Genomic DNA, 18,145 nt, shown 5'->3' on the forward strand with positions numbered 1-18,145 from the left:
ATCTCAGAGTGGGGAGCTGTGCAGAGGGATATTCTAGACTCCCTGTGAGTCGCCTCCTGCCTGAGCACATCCCAGCCCTGGGACTGGTCCTCTTCCTCCAGTAATGTTGCCTGGATTGACCGGTAGACCCACGGGTGGGGGGGCGGACAGGCTCCCTCTTCCAGTAAATCAGCTCCCTCTTCCTTCCTCAGAAGGGCTGGGGGCACAGGTCAGGGTGGGGACTGGCCAGGAACTCCCTGCTGTTCCGGGTTCCATCCTCCCAAATCCTCCTGGAGGTGCCAGAGCCTGACTCCTACTTGGACCTTCCTCTGGGCCTGGCCTCCGGGGGCCTCAGCTTCCCAGCAGAGGAAAGTCCAAGGTCACTGCCCCCACGCCTTGGCCGTGGCAGATCTGCTGTCCCTGCCAGTGGGGCCCAGAGGGAGGATCCGGAGGGGAGTCCTGGATTGGGCGTTGCACCTGACCTCTGACCCCCTCCCTCCAGGTGCCGCTGGGATAATGAAGGACCCCGACTCCTGCCTAGTCTGGGAGGTGTCCCCCGGCACCCTGGCCCTGCCAGGCTGTCCCGGAGCTTTCCTTGTGACCCACAGCGGGGCACCCACCAGCTCTGGTCTGGTACTGCTGAGTGGCAGTGGCTCCAAGAAGCTATGTCCTCAACTAAGCTGGAAGGCTGTGTGTGCTGGAGCCATGCTCTGGGACAGGCCACCCCCAGGCCCCGGTCTGGGCCACAGGGGCCCTGGGGTCCTGGAAGAAGACAGCCCCCCATGGGTGTGTGGGGAGAGGTTGGCCTGTCCCCAGCTTATGTGATCCTGGGGCAGTCTCTGCCCTCCCCAGGCCCTGGGGCCAGGGGACTGGACTTTCCCACACAGCTTGCTGGGCAAGGTGCTGGCTGCAGCTTTGAAGACCCAACAGCCCCTGGACTACACGGAGAGGAGGGGGTCCAGGCCTCAGGGCGGCACTTCTGGCTCCCCAAGGGCCGGGTGCATGAGGACCTCTGACCTTGAGGACATTGGACTCAACCTGGCCAAGAGCCGGGCACCCAAGCTGCTGGCGCTTCCCAGCCTGGCTGGTCACTCTGGAGTGCACTGGGGCTGGCTGGAGCCCGGAGGTCTCCCAGGTGGGGGGCCACACTGACAGGGAGCTGGCGTCACCGGGAGTGAAGGCCCTGGTGGCAGCGACGTACCACCTGTGCCCCATGCTTGAGACCTTTGGGGCTTCCCCGCCCCTACAGGGTTCCTTGGATCCACTGAAGCACCCCCACTGTCCATCCCCACAGAAGCCAGGAACTGACTCCTGCCCCCAGGCTGGGCCCCTTCCAGGGGCAGCGCCCAGGGGAGTATTCCCAGAATCCGTGGGGCAGTAGCCAGGGCTCTGGCTGCCAGAGGAAGCGGCCATCCTCCAAGCTTCCTGTCCCTGGGAAGAGCCTGGTGGAGGCTGAGGTGCATCGGGAGAGGCCAGCACGCAAGAGTCACCTCCCTGCGCATGTCAGCCACTCAGTTCACACGTTTCCATGTGGCCCAGACCCCCCCCGCCCCCCCCACCAGGGTACAGCTGCCAACTTCACATCAGACCCCCTCCCACCCCCGCTTGTCCCCTCTGCTCCACACTCCCTCCCCACCACATCAAGGTGGTTCTGGTCTGGTGGGTCCCGTGGGGCTGGCAGGAGATCCAGCCAGCTTAGTGCTCTCTGCTCAAGTTACTGGTTGGCGTGGCTTCAGGGGTGGGTAAGTTGGTGGAGCACCCACTCCCCACCAAGCTCTGGGGTACCCTGGGAGGGGGGCTTAACCAGGGGGTGGGATTCCCCCGAAGACCAGCCTGGCCTCCACTCCCACCCCGGCCTCAGCCCGGGGCCCCAGCAATGTTTTCTTGTTGTACAAGAACCAGGTCCAAGTGCTGCTTCCTCTTCCTTCCGGAAGCCAAACTGCTCCTTTATTTTTTAGAGCTGCTGATTGTGAATCTCAGAGTCTTAAGAGAGAAGCCAAATATATTCCTCTTGTAAATGAAGAAATAAAGCTATTTAAGTCATGCCCTGGTGGCTCCCGCAGCAAGGCAGCCTGGAGGGGTGGGGGTGGGGGTCACGAGGTGTGGTCACACTTGTACTCAACCCACATAGACACCAGAGCCCTAGGCCTGGCCCACAGCATCTGTGAGCCAAGGTCCCAAGGGTGTTCTGTGCTTGAGAGCAGCAGTGGGGCCCAGCTTAGGGCTGGGGTCTCTCAGGCCATGCCTGCTGCAGCAGACCCATTACCCCTAGCATGGAAGGTAGACCCTTAGACAGTAGCTAGTTTATTAAAATCATGGTGAAAAAAAGTCTCTAGGGTGATGCGGTGGGAAACAATCTGCCTGCAATGCCGGAGCTGCGGGTTCAATCCCTGGGTCGGGAAGATCCCCTGGAGAAGGGAATGATTGCAACCCACTCCCGTATTCTAGTCTGTAAAATCCCATGGACAGAGGCGGCCTGGTGGGTCTATGGAGTTGCAAGGAGTCAGAAAGGATTGAGCACAACATGGTGGAGGGGGGCACTCAGAGCTTTTTCGCCTTCCTCAGCTGCACCTTCTTCTTGGCCCCGCTCTGGAGGAGGCTGGGGCTCCTGCTGGCCAAGGACAACCTGGCCTTTTTCCGAGGCAGTGCGGACTGTGGCGACTTGCCTGATACTCCCTTCTGGGGCAGCTTCTTCTGACGCTTTTTGGCAGCCGGCTCCTTGGGGGATTCAGGAGGCAGTGGAGTGGCTTCGTTCACCTGGGACAACTTCTGGCTTTTCTTCTGTGGCTTTGGGGTCTTGGCGGGGGTGCTGGGGCTCACGGCAGGGGGCTCTGGGGTCGGACTCTTGGCGGCAGGTGTCCCATTCACCTGGGGCTGGGCCGGGGACTTGGTCTTCTTCGTCTTCTTCTTTTTCTTCTTCTTCTTGCTGGTGCTGGGGGGCTGGTCCCCACTGGCGGCTTCAGGCTTGGCCGCCACCTCCTCCTGCGTGGTGGCCTCCGGCTTACGTTTCTTGCGCTTCTTGGTCTCTGGCAAGAAGCCCTTTTTCTTCCGCTTCATGCTAACGGGGCTCTGCTGTGTGGCCTGAGGGGCCTCCTTGGTATCCTTCTCTGACTTGGGGCGCCTAGGGGGAAGTGAGCAGAGTAAGAAAACTTGTGGTGAGAGAACATCAGAGCGCATGCAACATGAGGGTCTTTCCAGCGCCCGCCCTCCCTGAAACGTACTGGACCCCGAGGAACTTCATGGCCTGCCAGTAGAGGTCGTGGAGGCGGCTGGACCCGGCTGAGTGCTCCCCCTGCTGTAGGCTCTGCTGCAGCCTCGGCTGTCGGCTCTGCAGCACGCCCAGGACGGCGGTCAGGTCCATGGTCAGCTTCTGCAGACAGGCGGGCAAGGCTGCAGCTGCAGTGGTGCCCAGAGGCACGGCCTCTCCCCAGCTCCCAGGCGCCACTCCCCCCACCCTCACCCAGTTACTGCCTCTCTGCGAGCCCACCCCTTCGTGGACCCTCAGCCACCCCTTCAGCCTGTGCCTCCCTGGCCTCTCTCACCTTGGGAGAAAAAAAGGGCCCGAGGTGCCAAGTCTGTTCTCTCTTCCCACGGCCCAAAGCCCACCCACCTCAGGGGCACCATGCAGTGACCTTGGGGTTGCCAAAGGCCCTTTTCCCATCTCTCCTTCCCTGTCAGTACTGGGTGGGGTGTTTTTGAAAGCCACTGGCTTCCAGAACGGCCCTTCTCCTGGCTTTTTGCTACCACTCTGCGTGTGGCTTTTCAGGGTCTGCCTGCTGCTCAGCATCTGCCCCCGCAGCACCCTCCTGGAAGGTTCCCTGCACTGGGGCTTTGATCAGTGTTTACGCCAAGGACCCCCACACCTTTCCCTCTGGGCCAGACTGGGGGAACCAGACTTGCCCACAGCTGCCCCGTGGCCCTCATGCGTCTCACACGCCATACCCCTGCTCCATCTCTGCAAGTCTGGGAGCCTGGGTTCCCACCTAACAGCACGTCCTCCCGCGGTCGCCAGCCCTCCCAGCCCCTTCTCAGCTTTCTCACTGGAGCACGGCAGCAGCACGCCAGCTCACCCTACCCTGCCAAGCACAGGTTGTGGCAGTAGCCCGCCTCAAATAAACAAAGCCCGGTTTCCCCACCCTGGCATCCAGACCCTTCCCCAGATGTCCCACCTGCCCCCCAGCCTATGCTCTGCCCACCCGGCGACCTCCCGCTGGGCCCAGGGCTCACCTCGTTATGGAAATTCCTGAATAGAGTGTTGAGCAGCTCCAAGGCTGCCAGCTCCCTCTGGTGCCCCGACTTGGTCTCAGCCTCGCCCAGCGTCCGCAGGGTCTGGGGGAGAAGGTGGCAGGGCTGAGCCACTCCGGAGAGCTGCCCGAAGCTTGTCTCCTACATGAGACTTAGGGTCCCCAGGGAAGAAACGTCTCCTGGGGGAACCCCAAACCCACCCCGAGGCGCAGGGTCCGGCAACCCTCGCCCCTGGGTTCCCGAAGACCACAGCCAGCCGGTGGGGGAGGAGAGCCCAGGGCTGTTACCTCGGTGACCTTCCCCAGGGTCTGGCCCAGCAGCTGCTTCCACTCTGGGTCCTTAAAGCACACGCGCAGCTCCCGTGTGGGCAGGGTCTTCTGGAGCAGCAGGCAGGCCTGGACCTGGGGTGGGGGCATGTGGTCACCAGGAGCCTTGGCACGCGGGGTAACCCCCGCGAGCCCGCCTGGGCTGTCATCACCGGAGCTCTAGGCTCAGCTGTCACCACCGCCTGCTCCCGCCCGCCCTTCTCAGGTAGTGGGGAGACCTGAGGCCAAGGGGGGCAGCAGGGAGGTCAGCTGGACATGGTTCCTGGCCCCCTACTAACTCAGGACATCTTTCTCCAGCCCCCTCTTCCTACCCTGGCCCCCAGGCATACCCGTTGGGCCAGGGCGTGATCTCTGAGGAGCCGGAGGACTCAGGCCATGTGGGAAGTGTCCCCTCACCCCCACTTACTCTGGGCCTACAGTGGTATGGTTGGGGGAGACTGGCCAGGTTAAAGGGGTAGGCTCACCCCACCCTGACCCCCAGGGCAGCATTCATGAGTCTTCCCAACAGCTGAGCAGACGTAAGTCAAGCGGGCAATGCACACAAACCTGGGGCTGGGATCTGGGAAGGCCTTACCTGATGGCGGGGCCGCGTGTGGCTTGTCACGTGCTCGACCACGATGGGGAGCAGGTTCTTACAGAGCATCTGTGGAGGAAATGGTGGGCAGTGAGGATGGGGCTCAGCAGGGGCCTGAGGGGGCGGCCTCGCCCGATACTCACCGGGTGCCGGGAGAAGAGGCTGAGGAACATGGGGACCGTGAGGGGGCTGTTGCGCTTGGTCAGGAAGGAGCTCAGCGCTGACGAGTAGATCGGGGTCACAAGGCTCAAGTCCAGGCAGCTGGCAGCCTGTGCCATGGCAGAGAGAGCTGGTGTGATGCCAGGGAGTGGGGGCCTGGCATGGGAGCCCAGCCTGGGCTGCCTTCAGAAGGTGGAAGGCTGGGTCCCGGGGAAGCTGCGGCCTCACCTCCCGGTCTGTGAAATGGGTAGACTGACTGCCCCACTGCCTCCTGGGACGTGCTCCCTTTTAGCGGCGCTGGACGTTCAGGCCGAGCCTCCCCGGGCCAGCTCTGCTTACCTCCAGGCCCTGGGGCTGGGAGCTGGCGTCTTTGCTGGCTTTCTCCTTCTTCTGGGCCTTGCGGGTGGACTTGTCCACGGTGCTGCCCCTCAGGACACGGAGCAGGTAGAGGGAGGCGTTGAAGTGGTAGAGGGCGACGGAGGAGTCAGCCTGCTGGCTGGCCTGCTGCACCAGCCGCTCCAGCCGGGCGTACAGAGTCTCCACGCGGTCGCCTGCCGTGCGGCAGTAATGCCGGGAGCGGCACAGGTGATGCCTGGGGGGGGCGGGGGCAGAGCTGGTCACAACGCCCCCCCACCCCGGCAGACCCGAGCCCCACTTCACAGGCGGGAAACAGACCCCTAAAGACAGGGGCCTGACCGAGGCTGCGGGGGAGGCCCGGGGCCAAACACAGATCTACCGAGGAAAAGCCAGAGGGAAATTGACTCCCTGGGTGACACCCCACCATATGCCAACACCCCGATGTGGTTCTCAGCCCCCTGAGCACCTGTCTCTCAGGGGACAGTGGCTTCTGGGCCCTTTGTAAAGCAAAACCAGGGTCTGTGTGGTCAGGACACTGTGTGTCTGAGCAGAGAACTAGCTGAGAAAGTGTGACCTGGGCCGGTTGAGGTGGGGACACTGGGGGCACACCCCCCATCTCAAGTCCTTGTTAGGACTTCGTCTCCACACTCCCCCCTCTTCCCCAGGAGGCAGGGCTCTACCTGCTACCTACATCTCCATTGCTGGGCTCCCCGCTCCAGCAGCACCCACCCTGACGCACCCCACCTCTGCACTTGCTGCAAAGGCCACTGTGGCCCCTCAACACTGAGGTCGGCCGGGCCACAAGCTGCTTATGTTCTGACTGCGTCAGACACGCCTTCCTGTTCTGCCTGTGGCCTCTGGGTCAATGAGCGAGCTCCACGGCTCCCAGCACTGCTGACACGCTCTCCCAGGAAGCCTTCCCTGGTCCCTCAAGACTGGGTTAGGTGTCCCGTCTCCCGTCCACTCACTGCCACAGCCCCGGCCTGTCACAACTGGGCGCCAAGTCTGCTTTCCCAACTACAGTGACCCTGAGGGCATCGATGGGACTGGGGGCCCTGTGCTAAGCACTGCAGGAACAGATGGGTGAAGGCTCCTGAGTGATGTAGGCCCCTGGCTCCCACCCCTTCTCTCCGGGAGCCCCCCGGCCTGGCTGTCCGGGCCCACCCACCCGCCCGTGCTCACGTGAAGATGCGGGCTGTCTTGTGCAGCAGGTCCTGCTCCTGCTTGGCGCTGCTGTTGCTGCGCATGCTCCGCCGGATAACGAGCAGCAGAGGCTCGAGCAGCTCCAGGACCAGGGGGTTCTCGGGCTGCTTGGTCACCAGCACCTCGATCAGGTCTAGGACCTGCAGTGGGAAGGGTGAGCTCAGCCATGCGTGGGGGTGAGGGCAGGGGGAGGGGCGGGGCGGGGCGAGGGGGAGGGCAGGGCCGGGGCTCACCCGGATCTGGAAGTCCCGCCGCAGCGCCTTCTCCTTCTGCAGCTTGTTCTTCTCATCCTTCCGAGCCTGGATGCGCAGCTTCTGCTCAGCAAAGAGGCTGGCCAGGCTCTTGTCCAGGGCCATCATGGCCTCATCCCCCAGCTCCTCATCGTCGTCATCATCCTCATTGTCCGCTCCACCCTGGGGGGTCAAGGGACAGAGGCCTGGTGAGCAGCCCCACCTCGTACAAGAGAAGGTGCAGAGGGACGGGGGCCCCCAAGCCCAGCCCCCACTCACCAGCGCCTTCCCGGCCTGCAGCACCGCCATCAGCTGCTCCCGGAAGCCCTGGTCCACGTCCCCGTCTCGGTCCTCCTCGTCGCTGTCCTCCTCGTCGCTGTCCTCCTCGCTCTCCGAGCCTTTGTTGCCCTTGCTGTCCTCGCCATCCGAGCTCTTGTCCTGTGGGTGGGCCTTGTGTCACGCCTCCCAGTGGCCCACGCGTGTCCACCCACCACTTGCCCTTTGCTGACAAGTACCTCCACATCCCCGAGTAGCTGCTCCTCGGAATCGTCCGTTACCACCACGTTGTCATCCTCGTCCTGGCTCTCCTCCGGGTTGAGCACCTGCGGGGAGTCCCAGTTGGCCATCCCATCTGCTGTCCCTGCCCCTTCACCACCCCCTCAGGCCCTGGGACCTTCTCAACTGCCTTCCCTCCCCCTCCCATCCAGTCTCGGCCAAAGGTCCCCATTTCAGGGAGGAAAATGGAGCCTGGGAGAGAAAGCCATCCCCTCCAGTGTCCTTGACAGAACTGACCTTGAGTCAGGGGTACACAGCAGGTGACTCTGAAGGAGGCCCCCGCCCTCCAACCATGCAGGTCACAGCAAGGACGCAGCAGCCCTGGTGCAGCCCTGGGCTCGGAGAGCCCCATCCTGGGACCCACGTCCCCAGAGGCCCCCACTTACATCCAGGATGAGCTGCAGGGCACGCAGGGTCAGATGGGAGCAGACGTGGCCGAACACGCTGCGGGCCACCTGGCGCATCAGGTGGCTGGGCTGGGCCAACAGGGATAGCAGGATCTCCACCAGCACCTCCACCCACGGCGGCTCCTGGGGGTCTGCAAACAGGGCAGGGGTGAGCCTGGGCAGGGCGCAAGTGACCCATGCTGTCTGCCCATCGTCCCCCCCACCCACAGGGACGACGACCCAGTGGTGGCCTTGCAGGAGGCCTGAGCGCCCCACGCTGGGTCCTACTGTCTGCCCATCACCCGCCACCCGCCTCAGGGACGACCCACTGGTGGCCTTGGAGCAGGTGTGAGCGCCCCTCGCTGGGTCCTACTGTCTGCCTATTACCTGCCACCCATCCCAGGGACGATGACCCACTGGTGGCCTTGGAGCAGGTCTGAGCACCCCTCGCTGGGTCCTACTGTCTGCCCATTACCCGTCCCACTGCCCCAGGGACGACAACCCACTGGTGGCCTTGGAACGGGTCCGGCGGGTCTTCTCCCCCAGGCTCTTCTTGATGCAGGTCTGGATGTCGCCCAGGAGGTCACAGCTTTCTGCAGGGGACTAGGTGGGACAGGACAGAAATCAGGGGCCAGGCCCCAGGCCCAGCCTTTGCTCAGCTGGGAGAGGCAGTGACCAAAGGGGAGGGGCTGGCATCAAGGCCCCAAAGACTCCAGACTGTCCTGGCCAGTCACCCTCACAATCTAGAGCAGAGGGCTAGAGCCAGACCCCAGGGACAGCCCAAGAGCTGATGACCTAACATCCCGACAGTCTGTGAGCCTCACAGAAGATGAAGCCCAACCTCCCCACCGGTGCCCAGGGCGGTGGGGAGCCTGACCAGGCTGGCTGGATCAGGGTCACAGGGCACCCGCAGGTCCCTTCCTCCTCATCTGCAGTTCCAGATTCCTCCTCCCACACCTGGCTCGACATCATTACAAAAAGAGCTGGAAATGACCGATTTTAACAAATTTAATTTAAACCAACTTAAGTCTATCTTGGGCTTCTCTTGTGGCTCAGCTGGTAAAGAATCTGTCTGCAATGAGGGAGACCTGGGTTCAATCCCTAGGCTGGAAAGATCACCTGGAGAAAGGAAAGGCTACCCACTCTGGTATTCTGGCCTGGAGAATTCCATGGACTGTATAGTCCATGGAGTCACAAAGAGCTGAACACAACTGAGCGACTTTCACAGTCACTTTCAGTCTATTTTGCTGAAGGATAAGCCCAGACTCCAGCTACCAGCCAGTGAGTTGAAAATAACCTCTGTGACTGCTGGTACTGAAAAGGCAGACTTTCCTTCTGTAACATCGCAGGGCAGCTTCAATGTTTGGGGTGGGGGTGGTGGAAGGAAGGCCAGAACAGGGGCTCAAAGCCCTGGGCATCTTTGCCTCTAGCGCCTTGGCTGTGGCTGGGTAGCTTTCATCCACATCAAGCTCAGAGGAAGGGGGTCTGGGCAGCCCCTATCGGATGTCCAGTGCCAAGGACGGGAAGGGGCATGGTGACCAACTGTTCCCCACACCACTTGTCCATGAGCTGGGCTGAGTGCCCAAGGCCTGGAAGCAAAAACCTCAGCTGAGAAGCCAGAAGGGAGTCCTGTCTCCTGAGACTACTGAAGACCTGAAGCAACCCACAAGGGCCTTGTACAACTTGAGAGGAAAACCTCCAGAGACCTGGGTTCACAGCCAGAGAAAACCACAAGGGTCAAAAGGGCTGTCGGCACTAAGCTCCACACACGGTCAAGATTTCTTTGTGGAAAGAACAGAAAAGGAGACAGAGTGGCTTTTAGAGAACCAGTTATGACAAGAGGTACCCATGACATGAGAAACAAAGTTGACAGGACATAGGACCCTATGGGGGGGCTGGAGAGAGGGAGGCGCCAGGAAAAAACACACTACCCTCAACTCACCACTGTAGATTCCAAATGTGCAAGAGTTTAAGAGAAAAATAGCGGCCCCACTTCTAACTGACCACAGACAGAAGAAGCGTCCCCATTGCTCGATGGGTCTGCCCAGAGCCAGGTCCCGCCCTCCTTGACATCCACCACACCTGGCCAGTAAGGTAGTCTAGGGAGGTCCTATGAGAGAGCAGAGTCAGAGCCCCATGTTTGAATCCCAGCCAAAAGCTGTGTGGCCTGGGGTAAGTTCCTTGACCTCTGTGAGTCTATTATCCCACCTGTCAGAAACGTGCCTGCCTCCAAACTGTGGGTGATACCAACAAGAGACCCTGCTTGGAAAGCTTAGGATAGAGCACGTGTGTTAGCTGCTCAGTTGTCTGACTCTTTGCAACCCCATGGATTGTAGCCTGCCAAACTCCTCTGTCCATGGAATTCTCCAGGCAAGAATACTGGGGTGGGTAGGCATTTCCTTCTCCAGGGGATCTTCCCGACCCAGGGATTGAACCCGGGTCTCCCGCACTGATTCTTCACTGTCTAGGCCCAGGGCAGAGCTGGTGTCCAGTAAGTGGATGGAGTGGTTTTTCCCTTGGGCTGTACTTGCAACCAGGAGCAGTCAGCCTAGGAAACCTGTCACCTTCAGCTCCGCAGAGCCGCTCCTGGCCTCCGCAGACCCTAGGTCTGTAGCCCCTTCCGCTCCAGGCCGCCGTACCTTGAAGAGGTGGATGCCCACCAGGAGTAGCAGGTGCTGGAAGGCAGTGGCCTTGGCCTCTGAAGAGAGGGTGTCCAGCTCCTTCAGAGTCTTCAGCATCCTGGGCGAGATGGGCATGTTCTCAGGTCACCGCGGCCAGCGTCAGACCCTTGGGGGTCCCACCCAAGGGCGGCAACCATGCCCTCTCACCGGTCCCAGGCTTGGCGCTGCTGCGTGGTGAAGGCTGTCAGTGGAGCCACGTTGCGGCTGTGGTTCAGCAGCGTGTCTGCAAACTGCACCAGATGGTAGGTCCAGGGCCGCCCGTCTGCCGTCTGCTCTGGCGCCAGCCTGAACTGTGTGCTGAGGGTCTGCAGCAGACTGGTGGTGGTGGGGTGGGTGGGGGCAGTCAGGGTCACGGGCTGGGCTGGTAAACACAGCCATCCCACTCCATCCCCACACTTTGAGTCACTGGAACTCACTGGGCCTCAGATGAAGAGCTGGAGAGAGTGGTGCCCACCCCCCACCCCGAGACCACCTCCCTGCCCACTCACCCACCCTCAGGCCTCTCGCGGGCTGCCCGGTGCCCACCTGAAGAAGGCACTGCACACCACCTCCCGGGTCCGGCCATCCAAGGGGAGGGAGAAGTGCTGCTCGGACTCGGGGATCTGCGACGTGGGTTTCTTTGTCTCAAAGAACGAGTGGAAGAAACAAAACCTGGGGAGGGTGGGAGGATAGCTGTGTTCCCTCGGTCAGTGCCACCATCCTGACCAGCCCACTCTCGGGTGGCCTCACCGAGGGCCTGGTGCCAGGAGGCGATGATGTCAGAGGGGACGTTTCTCAGGCCTGGACCCCCAGCAGAACAGAGCCCAGCCCGAACGGGGAGAGGACCAGCATCCCTCCCTTGGAACCAAAGACGCGAGGCTGTGTGGCCTCGGCCAGGTCACCGCCACTCCTGCCCCTCTCAGGGCTGCCATGAGGGGGAGTAGCAGCGGGGGTGTTGTCATTAAGGGCACCCCCCCCCCCCCAGCACCGTTGATGCAAAAAGGCAGCGGGGGGGAACACTGAGCCAGCCTGAACCTTGGAGCCCCTCCAACCCCGGCATACCCAGACTCCCTGGGGAATTTCCCCCAATCTCCTGCCCAAGGGGCAAGGGTGACTTGACCCTCAGGCTTTTGGCTCCAGGAGGGACCCAAAGCAGGATCAGACAAGAGGCCGCCACACCCATGGGAAGTTGGGGTTCAGGCACATCTCGGGACCAGACCTGGCCACCTCCTCGATCAGTGCCTCCTCCTTCTCCACATGCAGGTTGTCCACGATGCTGACCAGGCGAAGGATGATCCACTTCCGCAGCCGGAACACAGCTCGCTCGGGCCTGTGGGCAGGAGACAAGTCCCAGAAACCGCTTAGGCAAAATGGGTGTCTCCTATCCTAGAGACGGGAAAACCAACCAAGGCTCCCCAATGCCCTGATCCCCAGCACAGGGCCATGGGTGAGCAAAGCGGCCTTTAAGAGTGAAGGTGTGGCTCCTCCCTGGCCCGAGGAACCACGGTATCTGGGAGGCAGGATCCAGGCCTTTGGGCCCCACAGGCCCACTTACCCGTGGAACGAGGCATCTTGGGTTTTCTTCTGGTTGTTGGTGCTGAAGTCCACCAAGGAGTCCAGGTCAGGCTGCAGGAACATGTCCCGCAGCCAGGCCACGTAGCCCTTGAGGGCAGCGGGACTCAGGAACTGCACGACCCGCCAGAAGGTGGGCACCACAGGGAGGCCCTGGTTTGTGATGGACGTGAAGGCCACCACCAGGGCCAGCTGCCGCTCAGGGTCATCCCGGCAGCCTTCCAGGAAGGCCCCCACGTACTCGTTCATCTCCGGGGCAAACTTGAACTGCTTCGGGAGCTGCGAGAGTCGGGCACAGTGCTGGGGTCACCAGCCAAGAGGGGTCCAACACACCCCCCGCCTCTTCCACAACAGGTTACCTGGGGCCTAGGAAGTCCCCTCCCTTGTACCCATCTGGGTCACCCGGGCACCCCCACGTTTAGTCTTTGGGACAATCCTTTGTCCTGGCTCCTCTAATTGGTTTGCAGATGAAGAAAACTGAGGCACAAGAAAGCCTGGAAGCAACTTCTGAGGGTCACAGGGCTAAAAGTGGTGCAGCTGGGACTTGGCCCCAGTCCGTCTGGCCCCCCAGCCCGTGGAGCTCTTAACCCCTGCTCTGTACTCTGAGCCTGTCCTTCACTTGGGGGAATGGCAGCTCTCCAAAGCTGGTGGTAAAGATGGAATGAGCTAGAAGCAAACCCAGAAGCACTTCCCACACACCAGGCACTACTTTAAGCGCCTGTGGATATTAGCCTGATTATCCTCACAACGACGCTAAGGAAGGTCCTGCTCCTCGGCTCATGGACAAGCAGGGGCTGGCACAGAGAAGGGGAGCAACCTCTGGAAGGTGACACAGCTAGCTGCGGCGGAGTCAAGACGGGAACCCAGCAGTCTGGTCCCAGGTTCTCTGCTCTGAACCACGACTGATTCCTCTGTCGAGCACTTAGCTTAGTGTGCGGCATGTGGACGGTACTCAGAACAGCATCGGTGATGATGGTAGTGTTACCTTAACACCACCTGGGGGTGGAGGAGGGTCTGGACAGATTGCTGGCTGTACTGGCCTGGGCTGAGCGGCCTGGGGGCAGAAGGGCTGACCCTGCCACTCTCGGCTCATAGGGGAAAATGGAGGGGTGGGGGTTGGCCCTCAGGCAGCTCACTCTACCCAGAGGTGGGGGACACCCAGGTCCCCAGCCCTTCCTCCCAGGGGCAGCTGTGTGTGCCCATCCCAGACAGGACCACTGACACCAAGAACAACCCTCTTTTCCAGAAGCTGGCTGATCCCTTCCCTCCCCTTGGCAGGAAGCAGCCCAGTTGCTTGGCCCTTTTGCGCAGGGTTGGGCCGCGGGGGCGGCGCTCACCTTAGCGGTGACCATGTGCTCCCCGTAATGTCGGATCAGGTCCCCTTGCATCACCAGCTGCAGCTGCTCCTTGGACAGCAGGGGCAGGGCCGCACCCAGCAGGCGGAAGCACAGGTAGCTGAGGGGGTGCATGACAGAGCCTGGTCAGAGCCCTTGGCCCCCTGACCCACCCCTGCTTATCAAACAGGGGAGAGGGGATGGGATGCAGAGAGAGGTCAAGCGCCCACACACCTGGCCGGCCAGAACTGCTTCTTCAGGAGCCCCTGCTCCACAACTTCCTTCCAGAACCATGGGAACTTGTCCTCCTGGAGCGCCAGGCGGAGCAGGTCCAGAGCCATGGTGGGTAGCTTGCGTTCCTTCTTCACAGAGTTGGCCACCGTCTTTAGCACAGTCACCAGCCTGCAAAGGTGGGGGGGTGTGGTGAAGAAGACTCAGGGGGCATTCCCCAGCAGACAAGGGCCAGGCGCCTGGGGCCACATGGACCCCCCCGACTCCGGGTCATGGTGCAAACCTGTGGATGGAGAGGCAGCCCCCGGGATCAGACAGCCCACCTCCCTACCTCCCTCACACCTGGGGACGTTCTCGTCCGAGAACAGGTTGACTGGTCCCATCAGCTTCTCCAGCTTCTTGGGCACCTTCTGCTGCGCCAAGAGGAAGAGCTCGAGGTGCTCAGGGGAGCCGAACACTGAATTCAAGTCGGGCTTGAGGACCTTGGGCAGGATCTCTTGCAGCATGGTCTCCGGGACCTGGCAAGGGGAGACAGGTTGTGGGTGGGAGGCGCCCTCATGGCATCCTTTGTCTCTCCTGCTGCGAGGGGAGCCCTTTAGACCCTGTTCTACCTCCCAGGCTCCCCCAAGGCCCCTGGCATAGCTACAGCCTGAGAAGGGACAGTCATAATCCACCTTGTCAGGCAACAGAATCACCAGAGGAGATTTCTTAAAAAGCTCAAATTCCCAAGTCCTTGGAAACTGGGTTTAAATAAGCACCCCACTGATGCTAACTAGCCCAGTACCACCCTTTTAATTATTCCTCTTTTGGGTTTTTCAGGACTAGCCTTTTTCTTTTTTTTACAAGGAGTTCCCAGTGAAGAGCTGGGATTTGAATTTAGGTCCTTCCAGCTCTGTGGCCAGGGCTATGCAGAAAGCCTTGACCTGGGATGTGCCAGTCCCTGGCTTTTGCACAATAGCAAGGATTCTAAGTACTAGCCCACCTCCACTTCCCAAGTAGGTCAGTGGGGACCCCTGAGGGGCCAGCTCTGCCAAAAACAGCAATGGCAAACATGTTTAACCCACTGGGCACATGTCAGGCGCTGTTCTACAAATGCATGGTCCAGTATGGAAGCCACTGGTCACATGTGGACACTGAGCTTGTAAAATGTGCTAATCTGAATAAAGATAGGTTGGTGAGTATAAAATACACTGGATTTCAGAGATTTACCACGATAAAGAATGTAAAAAAACCTCCATAGATATTTTGATACTGACTGCACATGAAAATACTTTAGATGTTAGACTAAAACATGTTACTAAACCACATCCCTTTTCCTTCTTACTTTTTAAGTGAAGTTATTACAGAACATTATGTTCCAAACTTATGCTTCTGTGGGACGCTACTGAATTTCCATGAATTAATCTGTGTCTTCTCCATGCTCTTCTATAACGGGTGGTGTTAGTTACCCAAGGCCCCACAGCTGGTGAGCCCGTACCTGAGAGAGGATGTCCACCAGGGCCTTCTGGGGCTGTTCTTGCAGGTGGTTATAATGCTGGCCCAGGACCTGCAGCAGCTTCACTGACTTCATCAGTGCTTCTGAGTCCTGGTGGTCCCAGAGGCAGAGAGGGTATGAGCATGGTGTGCCACTCTGCCCCACCACTCCAGGCCAGTTCACATACCCCCAGAACCCTCAAAACTCTTACCTTCACCAGCCTGCCTGACTGAAAGAGGGCTAGCACCCCAAACAGGTTTCCAAAGAGGGCAGGTCTCATCATCCCCTAGAAAAGGATTCCAGGCACCCATGAGAAGGACCCAAGCATTTCCCACCCTGGGGGACTGCTGATATCCTCGGGGCTGCTAACTCTCACCTTCTTAGCCTTCTGCAGGTCATGTTTCTCCTGTATTTGCTGCAGGATGCTGCCCAAGGGGATGTCTTCGAAAGACTGTAACAGCTGCCAGGAGGAAGAGAGGGGCTCAGGGGGAGTGGCCCTGCCACATCCCAACAGACCTCAATCTCTTTCTACTTCTCCCTTCAACTTCTGCCCTTGGGAGCAGGCCTTGGGCCCCTGCTCCCACCCCAAGGATGCCTCTGAAGCTGCCTACTCGCCTCTGAGCAGTGCTGATGATGAAACACAGCTGCGAATGGAGCTGAACCCTGTCTCCTGTCCCATGCGTAGCTGGGGTGCTTTGGCCACTAGACTGTGATTCCCAAACACCCTGTCCGCACAGCCAGCTCTGAGCTCCCCCTAGACTGGTCTTCAAGGACTGGGTCTCTAGAGACCTTCCATTTGTCCAAACTCCTTAGATATGGCTTATAATTAGCTGAGTGTCTCTTGGGAGAATAGGGTCCTGAACCCTGCAGAGGTAAGAGAACTCACCCCAGAGCTTACCACCCCCAGTACATGTACCTCGGAGGCTGGTCAACCCGGGTACCCAAAAGCAGCCTCAACCTCCCTCTTTCCACCTGCCTGGGCTTCTCTGCACACAGGCCTTGCTCACACAATTTTCTCCGCATCCAGGTGGGCACACCTCCCATCGGCTGGCCTGGGATGCTATCCCTACTTCTCAGCTCTCACTTCCCTTGCAGCTGGGACATCTGCTCTGCTCACTCACTCCCCACCGTTCTGACCAGCACAGGTGGACCCCTTCCAGGGGCCACCACCTCACCTGTGCCAGGGCCAAACTGTAGCAGGGCCGGGCCACTTCTCGTCCGCCCCCGAGCCCAGTGATTAGGCGCTTCAGGGCGTACTTCATCTCGGAAGATCCCTGAGGAGCCAAGCACATGCCCAGGTGGACAGTGAGAAGGGTCGTCTGGCACCCGCCCATGCCCGCTCCTCGGCGCGCGCTCACCTGGGGGGGTCCAGGTTCACGACCACGTGACCCCAAGCCCGCCGCTACTTGCCGGGATCGCTGCTGCTCCTGCCCCAGGCCCCGCCACCATACCTTCGGCTTTGCGCGCAGATACTCCAGCAGCTTCTCTGTGGCCTCAAGCCGCGTCTCCTGCTGCGGCTTCGCAATGTCCCAGAAGAAGTCCAAAAACTCGCGGCTGTGCTTGAGCAGGCCATGACGGTCGGCAGGCCGGGCTCCGCTCTTCTGGGCCTCCCCCGGAGCCACAGGCTCAGCGACTTCCATACTCTCCGGCTCAGCCATGCTCGTCGAACACGTGGGCTCGGAAGACAGCCTCTTCCAGGTCAGGTCGCGGCGCACGCGCACTGAATTGGGTCGGCTGGGGGCGGAGCTGGCTGGGACGGGGGCGGGGCGGGGCCGGGGCCGGGGCGGGGCGGGGGCGGGGAGGTGTGGCTCTTCATCTCTAGAAGCTCAGGAGTTCGGGGTTCATTCTGATTGTGATAGGAAATCATCGGCGGGTTTTGTTTTGTTTTGTTTTTTTTTTAGACACCGGAGGTTTTTTTTTTTTTTTTTTAAATAAAAAGTTTTATTGGAGAAAAATAGAACCACCACGTACATAGGGAAAAGAGCACAAAAATTCAACTGATACAGAACTGAAAGTCACAACTATCCAATGCTGTTTGCGATTACTTTTCAATTTCTTAAATGGCTTCCCTCAATTTTTTAAATAGCCTTGCCAATTTTCAGCTGAAATATAATCAGGTTTTCAAAAAATTAAGAGCCTCAGCGAAGGGACCAGCTTTTAAGATAACAAAGGTGACACCAAGAGTCTCCTAATAGGACCAATTCTACCGAAATATTCCTGAAGCACATAACTACTGAGTCTGGTAGAACAGTAGCTCAGAGACCGTCAGGTATTAGTTAGAACACTGACTCAGACGGTCCAGTATGCAGAGAGGGCAAACAAAAAAGCTGCATTTCCCTGTCAGATGAGTTCTTGTAAGAAAACCAAAGAGGTGTTAAGTAAATACAGGCAATGGCTGCTCAGAATAATTAAGAAGGCATTCTAAATACCACATATCATTAGACAACAGTGTGTAAAGTGATGCAATTAGAAAATAGGCAACTTAAAAAAATTATGGTCACAGGTCTTTGAGAACTCAAGAAAACAATCAATAGCAAACACAAGAGCTGAAAAGTCTCAGCTGAGGGTTGAAAGTGAAAGTGAAAGTGAAGTCGCTCAGTCATATCCGACTCTTTGCGACCCAGTGGACTGTAGCCCACCAGGCTCCTCCGTCCATGGCATTCTCCAGGCAAGAATACTGGAGTGGTTTGCCATTTCCTTCTCCAGGGGACACCGGAGGGTTTTATGCAGGCACAAGCCTTGGTCCTACGTAACTCCCCTTGACGCCCCCCGCCTTGTGGGATTTTATTTCCCAGACCAGGGATGGGTCAGGGATGGAGACTTGGCCCTCCTCAGTGAGAGAGCCGAGTCCTAACCACTG

General features: G+C 59.6%; 2 protein-coding genes across 4 annotated transcripts in view; one reads left to right on the forward strand and one right to left on the reverse strand.

Annotated features, from left to right (window-relative positions):
* Positions 1-2,022, forward strand: part of SPNS2 (sphingolipid transporter 2) — a 37,541-nt gene extending 35,519 nt beyond the window's left edge. For 2 of the 3 annotated variants that reach the window (XM_043903456.1, XM_043903457.1), the window contains exon 13: positions 482-2,022. In XM_043903456.1, coding sequence (XP_043759391.1) covers positions 482-995 — 514 coding nt within the window. In that variant the 3' untranslated portion in view covers positions 996-2,022. The remainder of the gene's footprint in view (positions 1-481) is intronic. The other variant, XM_043903459.1, reaches the window with a different exon arrangement.
* Positions 2,023-2,267: 245 nt separating this feature from the next.
* Positions 2,268-16,980, reverse strand: MYBBP1A (MYB binding protein 1a). The gene is made up of 26 exons (XM_043903455.1): positions 16,737-16,980; positions 16,461-16,559; positions 15,662-15,745; positions 15,497-15,571; positions 15,289-15,396; positions 14,154-14,329; positions 13,815-13,982; positions 13,584-13,701; positions 12,230-12,525; positions 11,894-12,004; positions 11,221-11,346; positions 10,843-11,010; positions 10,654-10,753; positions 8,521-8,617; positions 8,015-8,166; positions 7,589-7,675; positions 7,353-7,511; positions 7,077-7,256; positions 6,823-6,983; positions 5,623-5,875; positions 5,268-5,393; positions 5,125-5,193; positions 4,512-4,625; positions 4,207-4,308; positions 3,201-3,349; positions 2,268-3,100 (listed from the first exon to the last, which is right to left on the reverse strand). Exons 1-26 carry the CDS (start codon positions 16,941-16,943, stop codon positions 2,521-2,523), a joined length of 4,065 nt encoding a protein of 1,354 aa, XP_043759390.1. The 5' UTR covers positions 16,944-16,980; the 3' UTR covers positions 2,268-2,520.
* Between the last annotated feature and the right edge of the window lie 1,165 nt (positions 16,981-18,145).

The sequence above is a fragment of the Cervus elaphus genome, chromosome 5 (genome assembly GCF_910594005.1).
Source record: "Cervus elaphus chromosome 5, mCerEla1.1, whole genome shotgun sequence".
Taxonomy (NCBI): Eukaryota; Metazoa; Chordata; class Mammalia; order Artiodactyla; family Cervidae; genus Cervus; species Cervus elaphus.

Coding starts and splice junctions, on each gene's coding strand:
- MYBBP1A (XM_043903455.1), bottom strand. CDS start 16,943: ATGGCTGAGCCGGAGAGTATGGAAGTCGCTGAGCCTGTGGCTCCGGGG. Junction 15,572..15,661: donor ACCTGCAGAAGGCTAAGAAG/GTGAGAGTTAGC, acceptor ATCCTTTTCTAG/GGGATGATGAGACCTGCCCT. Junction 8,618..10,653: donor TGGGCATCCACCTCTTCAAG/GTACGGCGGCCT, acceptor TGTCCCACCTAG/TCCCCTGCAGAAAGCTGTGA.